We start from the raw sequence: 14,052 nt of genomic DNA, 5'->3' as shown, positions 1-14,052 counted from the left end.
ACTGGAATCTGATCAAAGAAGAAGGTCGCCTGCATAAATATCTATCACTTTTTTTTACTCCCTATATTCTATAACTTCGGTCTCAAAAAGCGTTTCACTTGCAAAAACAATTGGCACTTCCGTAACGTAGATGATGTAACCAATCGCTTGTACGTCGTCAGCAAATCCTCGTAATCTATTCCGTATCGAATTTGTATTCTTTCTTTCTTTTATATTCTTTAGTGACCTTAAGGGACCCAACATTTCAGGTTATGACAAAACCGATTAAGTATTGAACGTGAAGTTAGATCTTCAGTGCTGGATAATATCTTCAACTGTAGAACATGTGTAGTTCACGATGGAGTATAAATATTTCGGAGAGTATTGCAAAACGTCGGTGTGCCCCATTCCTAATCTGTAATTATAAGTATATTTTTTTGTTAAATCTGAAGTTTTGTTCGGCCATAGTTGGTTAATTAGTGATAGATTTGTTAGAGGTTGATTTATTGTTGTGAGTTTTAACTTTTACTTTCAGCTGAAATCTGCCGCTGATGAATAAAGCAACAACTTCATAAGAAAATATTTTATTGAACACTTTTCCGTAATAGATTCAACTGAACTTAACTAAGTACAATTACAATGAAACCCTACCACACTAGAGCAGTTACCATATTTTTCGATTAGTCCAACATCCCTGAGTTGCTTATTACTTAGTCAACAACGACTTTGCTTTCTCTTCTTCATACTTGCAGCCAAGATCTTTTGTGGAAGTGAAGTCGGTCAGATCCAAACTAGAACTAGTCAAGCTACTTTTAACACTGTCATGAGTACCATCTTTCTTTCGATTTGCAACAGTATACAACTCTGAAATTTAGACAAATTGTTAATCAGTTAACGATTTAAATAAAGTCTTAATAAAAATAAAGTCAGCACTAATCTATGATCGCAAGAATATACTATCGAATTAAATACCTACCAAAAAAATCATCACCACTTGGTACACATAAATGCGTAATGGCGTAATTCTCATTATCAGTATCGAGGACGGTAACAGTGTAAGTACCACTATTTCCTAAATCTTTACCTGGAACCAAATAATTTTTGATTATTCAAATTACTGTTAGTGCTGCTATTAATCTCAACCCAGTAGCTTTGACTAACCCGTTTCATCAACTCTTTTATAGCTGGCAGTGTATTTGCCACCGTTCGCATTGACTGTGCTTTTATCGAAAAGGAGAGTTCCACCTCTGAAAAACGCAATGATTATATTTTATAAACATTCAAACTGAAACAATTTTTATGGAGATATACACGTAAAATAACTTTTTTTATATATAATTGTCAAATGCCTCCTGCAAGTATTTCTAGTCAATTTCAGTGTCTACTTCACCAGCTTCATACAGCATGAGTTCCTTTAGAATGGATCCCACTGTTTGTAAGAGGGTCGAGTATGCTATCAAATATTTAAAAAAGGGGAGGGTACTGGCTAATTCGGGAAAATAATTTCCTTTAATGACTAGTGCGAGAAAAGCTATTGGAATGTTAAACCCTATCTTATGGAGCAGCAATATCCAGATGAAGACCAAGCATCTAATATATGATGCAATCGTCCAGAACATACTGCTCTATGCTGCGGAGACCTGGACGATTAGCAAGAAGTTACAGAAAAAAATAGCTGCGACAGAAATGGATTTCTGGAGACGGTCGGCCATGAAATCTCGCACGGAAAGAAGAAGAAATTCTGAAATAAGAAGAATTGCAGAAAGAGAAAAATCTGTGCTAGAAGAGATTGATCGCAGGAATCTTGCTTGGTTCGGCCATCTGAAGAGAATGCCAGAGAGCAGAGTACCCGAAGCAGTCCTAGAATGGAACCCTCCAGGGCGCCGGAAAAGGGGTAGACCCAGAAATAACTGGAGGAATGGAGTGGAAGAGATGATGATTGGTAAGGGACTCTGCTAGTTGGTTTTTGTTGGATGGATGATCCTTGTTTTTTCAATGTAACTGGGCAATAGAACTATAGTTGCTATGTTTATGGTTACAGCTGTGTGATTTGGATTTGGAAAAAAGGATTTTAAATATATTTTATTCATTCTGAGTTGGGACTTGCTGGAAGTAAGACAAGGACAAAACGGTTTGGAAAACCCTGTGTTACCTCTTGTTGACCTGCGAGTCTTCTCGTCTACGGCCCTGCCGTAATTGATGTTATTAAATAATTTATTAAAGAATTTATCCTGTGAACCTATTCTGATTAATGGTAAGATTGGCTATCGTTACTTTAGCTTATGTCAAATAGTTTATTGGTCATATCTCTCTGTGAGTGTGGGTGCGTGAGTGTGGGTGCGTGAGTGTGTGTGAATGTGTGTGTGTGCGTATAGAATCGTTGCTCAAGTAAGTGAGAATTAGGAAGAGTCAGCGGCTGGCCTACATCAATGGTTTTTTTTTTTTTTTTTTTTTTTTTTTTTTTTTTTTTTTTTTTTTTTTTTTTTTTTTTCTAATTTATTTGTAATATTTATTTATTTAATATTGATGCCGTTCAGTAGGTTTGTTTGTACATAATATTGTTTTTTTTTTTTTTTTTTTTTTTTTTTTTTTTTTTTTTTTTTTTTTTTCTGGCGCATCGACGTCTGTGGCCATTAGCGCCTGCTACACATTTTCTTTTCTTATTCAAAGGCCACTAGAGCTGGGAAGGTACCCTATTGTCCTATCAGGCTGCCACACACATATCTTGCTCAGCAAGGCAGGGTGGAGCCTAGGCAAACGGAAGCAGACCGCGCTCCCCTCTTACATCATCGGTCTAGCCGACGAGGGGGAATGCGGTTTCGCCGATGGTACCATCCCTTATGTTCACAAGTTGACATTTTCTAAAATTCATGCATTTAAAAGTACTTTGGGTTTTGCTTTAACAATTATAAACATGTGTGTAAGACTTATATAGTAGTATATGACATATGTAACAACGACTTAATCTAGTTCATGTATATAGTCTATCCTAAGGAGGCTATTTCGTAGAATCTAACTCAAGTGTGCAGTACTTTTAACAAATGTTCCTGCACACTCGAAAAGTGACCTAATCCTAAATGAATTTAAACCTAAGGGGGGTTGAAATACTTTTATAAATTTCTTTCAACCCCGGATTAAAAGCCTAAATCTAACAGTCATACCAACATTCTCGCAATAAATACACGTACACTGATAAAATCATTCATGCTAATAAATACGTTCACGCTAATAAATACATTCACGCCTATAAATACATTTACATCAATAGCAATCTCGCAAATAAATACTTTCACGCCAATAAATACACTCACGCTATTAAAAACAATATACTACTCATTCACACAAGGGGAAAGTACTCGATATTCCTTTCCCCTTTAAAAGAACTAAACTATAAACTAACCTAATCTATATCTAAATTTTATCATAATAATTTATATTTTTTAAGAAATCAAATAGCCTCCTTACATAAGGAGAACCCTCTTGGAGAATTGCGCGCTGGTCATGTGGCAGGCCTGCTCTTTCTCTTTGGCTACGCAGTGCCTGACACCCTTCCAACACGTGCGACACTGTCAGCCTTTCTCGGCATCGTGGGCACCTCGGCCTTCTTTCGGCAATAAGGAGGTACCCATGTGTCACACGTGTATACCCAATCCTTAGCCTCGTTAAAATTACTGATTCATGCCGCGGGTAGTTCTCGACTTTAGCATTTCGCACACATGGTTTAAATTCTTTAAGTTTTTCATCAATATTATCCCACTGACTTTGCCACTTTCTATTTATAATATTTTTCATATATATTTGTAAGTCAGTGGGCCGAACAAGGATGGTATGGTTAGTTTGTGTAGAGGCTGCTCGTTTTGCAGCCTCGTCCGCCCTTTCGTTTCCGGACACGCCAATGTGGCCCGGCACCCAGGCGAACACCACACTTCGACCATGTATGCTTAGCTCGGACAATAAATAGTGTATTTTCATGACCATTGGGTCTGTCGAGAATCTATCCCGGAGAGCCATTATTGCACTTAAGGAGTCGGTAAGTATTAATGCTTTTGTGCAATAATTTCTTTTAATGAACTCTATGGCCTGGCAAATAGCATAAATCTCAGCCGTGTACACGGTCGCGTAATGCGGGAGTGTCCAACTGAGGGTGACTCCCTCCGTGTACAAGGCACTTCCAACTCCGTCGTTTACCTTCGAGCCGTCTGTAAAGATCGGTCGGAAGTCATAATAAAAGTTTAAAAGTTCTAGAAGTCTTTGTCTGTAAACGACGGGTGGTGTTTCTTCTTTTTTAAATATTGCCAGGTCCATGCGGACGCATGCGGAAGGTAGTGTCCATGGTGGGGAAGGCGAGAAGCCCCAATCCATCACCGAACACAATTGCACTCTTTCCGTGTCTAAGAGCTCTTTGGCCCGAACCCCGAGTGGGCGCGTCCGCGAGCGTTGTCTTCTAAATTCATCTTCATGTGGGCTCTCAAATATGGTAGGAAACAAAGTATGAAAACGTTTTCCCCATATTCCGGCAATGTAGGTCAGGGTGAGCTGTTCTCTCCTCAGCTGAGGAGGATGCATCCCTGACTCCACATAGAGGCTTTGCAAAGGACTAGTCCGGAAGGCGCCTGTGAATAATCTAATTCCTTCGTTGTAAATTCTATCTAATAGTTTCAGGCGAGACTTGCGCGCAGAACTATACACTGGGGCTCCATATTCTAACTTGGAACGGGTTAAGGAAATAAAAATACTCTTCAAGATTTCCCGCTCCGTCCCCCATTTGTATCTTCCAAGGAACTTCAATAAATCGAGGGTTCTCCTTGCTTTAGTGCTAATGTAATCAATGTGATCCTGCCAGGTCAACCTACTATCAAATACGAGGCCCAGGAAACGGACACTTTCTTTACAGCGGATCGGTGTGCCATCTAGTACCAGTGTTGGAGGATTGCAGTTCCGTCTTAGGCGACAAAAATGAAGGCACACGGTCTTAGTTTTAGAAAATTTAAATCCGTTCCTAGATGCCTCTTCAGCCACTCTCTCTACAGCCTGCTGTAGGGTTTCCCCGACCTCATCGATATCACTACCTGATAAATAAATAGCGAGGTCGTCAACATATAAGGATACTTGTAGTGGGTCACCTACAACTTCAGCAAGGCTGTTTACCGCTATCGTGAACAACGTAACGCTCAATACCGACCCCTGAGGTATGCCATTTTGTAGTTCGTGTGGGTCCGAAAGGACCGACCCCAGTCGCACTCGGAACCTTCGCAGTTCTAAGAAGCTACGGAGGAACCTCGGCAATCTCCCTCTCAGTCCCCACTCGTGACACTTCCGCAGAATCGCGTATCTCCACGTCGTATCATAGGCCTTCTCGAGATCGAAGAACACGGCCAGCACGTGTTCTCTACGCATAAAAGCGTTTTGCACATAGATCTCGAGGCGGCTCATCTGATCCAACGTGGAACGATATCTGCGAAATCCCGCCTGAAACTGGCTGTAAAGTCCTCTCGTTTCTAACAGATACACTAGTCTATAATTAATTATAGACTCAAGGACCTTACTTAAGCAGGTGGTCAACGAAATAGGTCTGTAACTGGAGGGGTTACTAGGGTCTTTTCCTTCCTTTGGGATCGGTATAATAATAGCGTCCCGCCAACCATCAGGGTATTGGCCGGTATCCCATATGCTGTTATACAATTGGAGAAGGCCTACCTTCCCATTTATGTCCATATTTCTGATCATTGCATATGGGATCCCATCCACTCCTGGGGCAGAGTCTTTACATTTCTGTAAGGCATTGTCTAATTCGTGAATGGTTAGCGGTTCATTGTATGTTTCATTGATAGCGGCATCAAAATCGAGTGGCTGTTGCTCCACGTCACCTTTTCGCCGGAGGAATTCCGCCGAATAGCTCCCCGAGCCAGACACTTGAGAAAAATGCCTGGCCAAGGCCTCAGCGACCTCTTCTGCCTCGGTGACGACGACATCATTTATTTTTAAGACTGGTATCGACGGGGTTTTATGTCCACCAGAGAGGGCTCTTATCTTACTCCACACCTCTTTCAACGTCGATGTTGAGGAGATTTTTGACAAGTAGGAGGTGAGGGTTTCCTTTTTTTCCTTTCTAATTATACGCCTCTCCCTGGCTCTTAATCTTTTGAAGTTTATAAGATTTTCCTCCGTCGGATGCCTTTTGAATCTGTTTAAGGCCCGCTTTTTTGCTGCATTAGCTGCCCGACATTCCGAAGTCCACCAGGGGACAGGGGGTCTAGTGACCTTCCCGCCCACCCTAGGAATAGTGGAGCCAGCTGCAAGAGTCAACCCTTTAGTAAACAAATTTGTATCAAGGTTGACATCCCCTGTAAGGGGTGGTATCAACACTTTGGCAGCATAAGCAGACCAATTTGCTCTTTTGATGTCGTATCTCCAGGGCATAACGTATTCTGACCTGGAGATGGAGCTTGCTACTAATATTGGAAAATGATCACTGTGGTATAATTCTTCTAGTGTGGTCCATTCAAGTCGAACTGCAATTGTGGGAGTTGCCACACTCAGGTCAATTGCACTGAATCCTCCTGAGTGTGCATTAAAATGAGTTGCTTCACCACTGTTGAGGAGCATCAGGTTAGCGTTGTCTATAATCTCCTCAAGAGCTCTACCTCGAGCGTCAGTTCTGACGGAACCCCACCAGGTGCTGTGACTATTAAAGTCACCCATTAGCAGCACCGGTGCAGGGAGTTGCGAGAGTAGATTCTCCAGGTCACCTCTTCGCCAATAGATATCTGGTAGGTAAATACTAACTAAAGTGACCTGCAGTGGTGTAGCTAGGCGCACGGCAACGGCTTGTAAATTAGTTTGTAGTGGTAGCCGCCTGCTGGAGATATTTTCCCTTACACAGACGGCGACTCCGCCATGCGCCCTCCCACCGGGGGCTGGTTGCACTTCTTTACTGTAAACAGTGTACCCAGGGATTCGTATGATTTGTCCTGGGCGAATCTTGGTCTCTTGGAGGCACAACCCGAATGGTTTGTGTTCTCCTACGATTCTGCGCAAACCTTCCATGTTGTTTATGAAACCCCGCATGTTCCATTGAAGAATGGACTCACACATTTAAATATTATTAGTAACCTGACCTGGCAGAAATATTCTATTAACTAAGGATAGACTATATACAATAAAAGCAATACATTTGATAAAAATCTTAAGATAATACATGTTAAAATATTTTGTAGATAAATACCGAATTGGAAGAGCTATATACTTCATTTTGCCGACTCGTAGTCAGTGCCACAATCGTCCCCAGTTTTACCCCTGGGCAAACCCTTTTTCTTTCTTCTTGGAAGGAGGGAAGAGGTGCTTTCACCACCTTCCGATTCTGAAGCATCCATGTCTGTCCCTATTAATTCTCTTTGTTGTTTTAGAGAGCTAACAACAAGCTGAGAGGACGCTTGTTGCTCTAATGTTTTAGTTTTCCCCCTTGTCTTTAAAGGGGGTGGCAAAGAGGATTTTGATATTTTCTTTTTGGGGGATCGTTTTGGTGGATTTACCACCTTCCACTCCCCATCAGAGGGACTCATTTTTTCTGGTGGGAGTGATCCCACCTTTGCATCATTCCTGCTAGTAGCAGGAATGCTTTCTGGTGGTCTTTCGACCACCAGCACCCCTAACGGGGCGTTTTGGATTGGTGGTGGGATTGCTCCCACCTTTGAAGAGTCCCTCCCCACAAATGGGGAGAGCCTCTGAGGTGGTGGGATTTCTCCCACCTTGATAATAGAATCTTTTAAGGTCGAGGAAGGGCCATTTATTTGGACTCCTCGGGTCTTTGCAGGGGTTACAATTGAGTGTGGCACTGATACGGGTGCCCTCATCTTTTCTGCATAGGATATTTCTTTTGTCGCATACGATTTGCTTTCCACTAATGCCCTAGCTTCAAGGTAGGGTAAGTTTTGCAAAGTCTTTACTTTTTGTATTTCTTTTTCCTTTGCTAAAGTTGGGCACCCCGATGATCTGGCATTATGTTCTCCGCCACAGTTCACGCATGTAATTGGTGGTGTGCAATCTCCTTCGTGAATAGATTTACCACAAATGCACACCGGTTCTGCAGCCTTACATCTCATAGCAGTGTGACCAAACTTTTGGCATTTAAAGCACCTCATTGGCGAGGGTATGTATGGACGCACTTTTAATTTATAGAAGGCTGCATCTACCATCTGCGGCGGTTGAGGACGATCGAAAGTGAGGACCAGAGAGGCGGTATCCACTAGGGATCCTTCTTGCCTCCTCTTTATTCTCCTCACTTCTATAACTCCTTGGTCAGCTAGGCCTTCTTTTATGTCCTCTATACTACTATTGAGAAAGTCCCGGCAAGTTATCACACCTTGCGATGTATTTAAACGTTTATGGGGACCAGCTTCCAATTCGGTATCCATATATTTTTGTAGGTTCAAGATAGCTCTAACTTGGTTGCGGTTATCCGCTTCAATACATATTGAACCATCGTTAAGTTTTCTGATACTCTTAGTCTTACCCAAAGTACTTTTAATAAACTTGTGAAGCTTAAAGGAACATTCGTTTGAAAATGTTCCTTCCTTCTTTTTCAAAACAAAAAATCTTCCCCAGTTGTCTTCATCTAAATTAATAAATTTAAAAAATGATTCACTTACCTTCCTGTGGCCACCCTTGGCTTTCTTCCTTGGCGGGGAAGAAGGGCTATAGGGTTGCAGTGTAATCTGCTCCCTAGAAGTCGATGTTCCTAAATCAGTGTCCATGTCCATGCCGAGTTTTCCGCCAGTTGTATCCATTGTAGGGAGTTGAGGGTTAAGGAGTTGGAGATTATTGGTAGTAGGAACGGTAAGGATTTGGGACGATGTAGGTAAGAGGAAAGGATTGGGATTCGTGGGGTGAAGGGAGGTAGTTGGTGGGCTAGGCCCGAAAAAGGTTGGTTGATTCTCCATAGCAATCAACGAAGATTCATCAGGGCGCGTGATCCCGCCTCCACGGACGCTCAATTGGATCCGGTTACTATCCGGATGGATCATCGCACCCCAACATAGACCGGTGCCGCGGAAGACAACGTTCCGGTACCAGGTACCGACCCGTGCCCCCGCGACCCCCTTCCTACCCCTAGGAACCTGTCTGAGACAGTGTTCCCTAGCCGATTTCCTGAAGTAGGGGTATCCTCCAGGTGGAGCTCTTGGGTGAAGCCGAGGCCAAAGACATGTGTTGGGATAAGAAGCCCGCAGGTCAACGTCTCCCTCAATGCCCAGGATCCTCTTTTCCACCCTAGCCCCAAAGCCTCGCCACGGCACGCGAGGGAGAGATATTTATACTCTGACTCTCGACGAGTGCGTGTCCTTGTTCGTGCAGTGTGTGTAGTCGTCTGTATAGTGTGAATGTTAAGGTGTAAGTGATTGTGTGTGGTGGGGAGCTCGAGTTTACCTGTGGGTTCGCTAAGTCCCAAGTAGCTGCACACAGCAACTACCTCTGCAGGTCCTAGGTGTAGTGTGAAAGTGTGAAGGGGTGTCAGTGTGTGTGTTGAAGTGTTGTTAGACTGGGATAACCGCAGGGACGCCAAGCTCCCTGAAGAAGTGGCTAGTCCACTCCCCCCTACGGGGTACATAATATTGTTGTTATTCAGTTAGTTTATATTAATAATAGTTTGTAAGACACAAAAGCATTTGGTCTGAGGGACCCTCATGATTGAGAAAAACCCCTAAAAAAAAAAAAAAAAAAAAAAAAAAAAAAAAAAAAAAAAAAAAAAAAAAAAAAAAAAAAAAAAAAAAAATCCCCCCATTTTTTGTTAAATTTGCGGGATGTCAAACGAATGCTATCGGAGCTTTTTCAAAGCAAGCAAGGTGCAACGAAGAAAAAATACATATTGCTATAAGATTTCGTTTAAATAAATTTAGACCTTTTTAATACTTACTGTGAATTGTAATGACTTAGTACTTCCGTAACTTCATTGCCATTTACTTTCCCTACTGTATAGGCGCAGTATTTACTTGCTGTTGCAGAATGTTTCGTTGGAACTTGCACGGCCTTAAAATGTGTCGCATACCACCCATCTTTGAAATACTGCAAATTAAACATTGTTAATTGACGGTTCAATCAACTCCAAATTGATTGTATAGTTGAATTATTGTTACCTTCTCTTTATTAAGTTTTGTAGTAGCTGTTACAGAAGAACATTGAGCAGTTTCACCTTCTGCAGTTAATTGCCACAATGTAACAGCTGCCAGTACTAATGCGATGGAGCTGGATATTTAATAATACAGATTTAAATTAACGTTGTTGAAATTATTAAAAATAAATAAATAATAAACATAATTTAAAGCAAGCATTTTATTTAATCACAAATTTTCGAGATTTGATATGAAGTGTAATTATGAGTAGTGTGCGCCTACCACTATAATATAGATCAAGTTTTATTTATAGATAGTACCCTAGTGATATGAAGATGTGATTTTACTAAAATAATGTTAATTACTAGAGAATTAGGAAAAAAAAGAAAGATATGTTTTAATGAAGTGTTTTAGTACGTACAACTGAATAACGCGCACTCTACGAACTGAACACTGATGGGTTAACATATGCGACAAGGTTCACAGATCCAAACTGTTATTTAAGCCTTTTTTATTCATTCATCAAGGAAAAACTATAAATAAATTTACTTAACAATGTATTTTAAATAATTTTGATGAGGATTTGTTGCGGTATCGTTAAGATGGAGCTAGACTTCTGAAGTATTTTGGGAATATATTTTGTAGGGAGGTTGATTTATAATGAATACTGTGTCACCTACATTTTTCTAATGGTTATTTAAGAATAGTGGCTCATGAAAATCAAGGTTAAAAAAAAGATTTTTAATTTTTTTTTTTATTTTTTAACTTAAGAGGCGCGATTCAGGAATCCCTCAGAACTTGTCCCAGAAGCTAGGGTATTGAAAAAGATATTCAAATCTCGAGATAAAAAAAAAAGAAGATTTTAATTAAGTCTAATATTTGAATGACTTTTGTATTATTATCTGAACTTCTATAACAATATCTACTTTTCAGTTCAGTTTATTTCAGTTGTCTAACTGCCAATATAGACAACTGATGTCACCAATATAGAGAGTTTAAGATGCAATCTAACATAACCGAGGTAATCCAATATAAGTTCAAATTCCTTTCTAAATTCTGCCCTGAACCCCCGGATACTATCCTTTAAGAATAAATTAAACACAACGAAGACAAATGAATGGCTACCGTTATTCCAATCATGTTCGATTTTCTCAATAGTACAGTTGAGGAAGCACTGAGCTGGTATGTTCAGTTCAGTGAAGAGGTGTTGAGGTAATGGAGAGCGGAGATTTAATATGATTTTATTAAATTATCCTACCATAATCCTATCAACAATCCTAGAAGCCTAATCTTAGATGTTAATGCGTCTTAAATTGCCTTTAAGTTACTAGTAACATTATTTGTTTATATTATTTTATTTTGCTTCAGCCAGACATTAAGAATTTATCTAAAAACTGTGGGACAGACTCAGCAAATTCTCAGTTTCTACTGAGACAAGACGCAAATTGCTACAGGGATCCAAAATGATCGCGGTATGTACTCCGATTACTACCTCGTGTCCAAGATCAAGCACTGCAATTCCACCGAAAAGTTACGTGGTGACTATTATTTATTTTACTTCCTTAATTAACTTATTCGCAAGGGTGCATATTAAGGCAAATATTTGGATCAATAATATCACCGCTTATAATGTAGCCGTTATTGATTAAAGGGGGAAGAGGGAAATATTTAACTCGCAGCAGACAGACATTCCCTCGGGAACATTCATCCAATTGCCAATACCAGATGGAATATTTTCGGTAGCACTATTGTGATTTCTAGTACAGTTCCTAGGCCTGTTAATTCCTTTTCAATGATGTTTCAGTTTATTTTTATATTAAGGCTCGTCTACAAATCTACATCTGCAGTCACTGGCGGCTGGAACATTTTTCTGTACAGTGGGCAGTGTTCTCTCTTAATAGGCAACACTGTGGATCAGTATGTTGTAAGAGGTTCCCAGCAAAAGAAAACCTAATATTATTACTCATATGAAGCGCCGTGGATGCGAAAATTAGAATGGCTGAAAAGGGAATTTGGAATAGGAAATAGACTTTACGAAGAATAACCTCTCACTGCAAGACGTTAGAAAGGTGTGATTGTGACTAATAAATTTTTGTGTGGGATTCATTCTGTCCTAGGGGAAATCACAGAAGGGGTACTTTTAAAGTTGAAAATTTAATTAATTATTTAACTGAAATTGGAATAATTGTAAAAGAGTTTTTATTGAACCACAAACAAAGCAAGACTACCTTTAGCAATTAATATTATTTGGCATCAATACAATTCAAAAAACCACAAAATAATATGAAGCTTTGTTACTTACGACTTCATGTTGGTACCACAAAATTTACTGCAGTTTTAATATATTTTATCACTAACTAGGCGATTTATAAAAGGTATCTCCCACTATCAATGAAACAATAATTACGCACTTTAAACTTTTCAATATGTATTTCGGAAGTTTACTTTTCAGTAATTAAAGCCAAATAGCTGAATTCATTAACTATTTAGAAAGGCACTACAGTAGTGCTTGGCATCGGCGGTTGTTTCATTGGGTGCAAAAATTTTAAATACTTTTGAAAATCTGTAATAGCAAATACTTCTTATTTATCAATGGCACATTGTTTTATATTTGCAATATAATTAAGTAAATTAATTCATTGAATTTTAATATTGTTCCTTATACTTTTTTTACTATCAGTTTTATCTTTGTCTTTATTAAATATTTTATTTGTCAGAAACATAAAAAGGATCAGACAAGAAGTCACAGAATGCAGTAAGACTTTTGGTGGGTGAACTCACTGGGCACACTTAGTTGACCAACATAATCAGGCCAGTCTAACGAATGTATGAATTGTGAGGAAGAGATGAAGAAAGATTGTGATATGGAGTTTGGGATGCTGTTTAATTTAGGGAAGTTAGTTCTTTTCACTAACGCTAAGTTTAGTATTTAAGGAATAGAAGGAATGCTAGGGAGTTGTTGGATCCTCGCAAGGAGTTGCGGCCCCCCTTGACCAGAATTTTCTTTGAGCGACAATTGTCCGTTGGCAGCATTGGTTGTTTGGACGTAGTGGGGATGGTGGCCAGTGCAAGGCAGCAGTTTAGTTGCCCTTGGGCATCTCAAGAGAGTAGGGGTGCCAACGGATTATGTCTGTGTGTCCGCCATTGCCAGGATTTTAGCGTCGGTCTGGCTGGTACTGTTTTCGCCAAGAACTGGACAACCCATTAGCCGCCCGGTTGAACGATTTACTTTTGTTGTCTTATGATAAATCAATTTGTGAGTGTTATAATAAGTCTAATTAAGTCAGAAAACCTGTCGGTTTAATTAAGCCAGAAAACATGTCAGCCTAATTAAGTCAGAGAACTTGTCAGTCTAATTAAGTCAGAAAACCTGTCAGTCTAATTGTCAGAAAACCTGTAAGTCTAATTAATTCAGTTTTATTTATTTGGATCATGGTCCGTTTTGTATATGAGTTTAAAATTGTAAATATACCAAATATATTTGTTATTGCATAAGTGAAGGTATTCTGAGTGTTGGTGGCGTCCCCACCCTTCCCTTTCCTTTAGTTTTATTTCATAGTCAAAGACTTTTCAGGAGTTTTGGAGCTCATAATTATATGATACTGAAAGCGATCCGAGAACCAGCTTCTGGGATGAGGTGTTGCAATTCTGGGATAAAGTCACATTAGGCTGTTTCCTAATGTAAAGCGCTCAATGATTTTATTTAATTTTTAAATACTAACTGCCTCACTAACTAACTAAGTGATTTTAAAGACGTTCTATAAAATCTGAAATGTTAGAAAGATAAGTTTAATCAAACTCAACATTGCTGTGCCTGCAGAAAACAAAAATAAGTCTTAAATCCATCAAGTACCTTATATTCTGGGAAACTTAATGTTTGGTAAATATTACAGTTCCTATTTATCTTCCAATTAAAGATTTTATTCGTTGCAGCACCCTTGCTTAGGTGGATTCAGATCGCTTGCGG

General features: G+C 39.7%; 1 protein-coding gene across 1 annotated transcript; it reads right to left on the bottom strand.

Moving 5' to 3' along the window:
* Positions 1-547: 547 nt before the first annotated feature.
* On the bottom strand, positions 548-12,543 carry LOC141447347 (nitrophorin-1-like). Its single transcript, XM_074114785.1, has 6 exons — positions 12,388-12,543; positions 10,110-10,218; positions 9,890-10,038; positions 1,141-1,226; positions 956-1,063; positions 548-843 (listed from the first exon to the last, which is right to left on the bottom strand). Exons 1-6 carry the CDS (start codon positions 12,393-12,395, stop codon positions 686-688), a joined length of 618 nt encoding a protein of 205 aa, XP_073970886.1. The 5' UTR covers positions 12,396-12,543; the 3' UTR covers positions 548-685.
* Between the last annotated feature and the right edge of the window lie 1,509 nt (positions 12,544-14,052).

Source organism: Rhodnius prolixus, unplaced genomic scaffold (genome assembly GCF_049639745.1).
Source record: "Rhodnius prolixus isolate KJV_2025 unplaced genomic scaffold, Rpr scaffold_7, whole genome shotgun sequence".
NCBI lineage: Eukaryota > Metazoa > Arthropoda > Insecta > Hemiptera > Reduviidae > Rhodnius > Rhodnius prolixus.
This window is presented reverse-complemented; position numbering and strand designations above follow the sequence as displayed.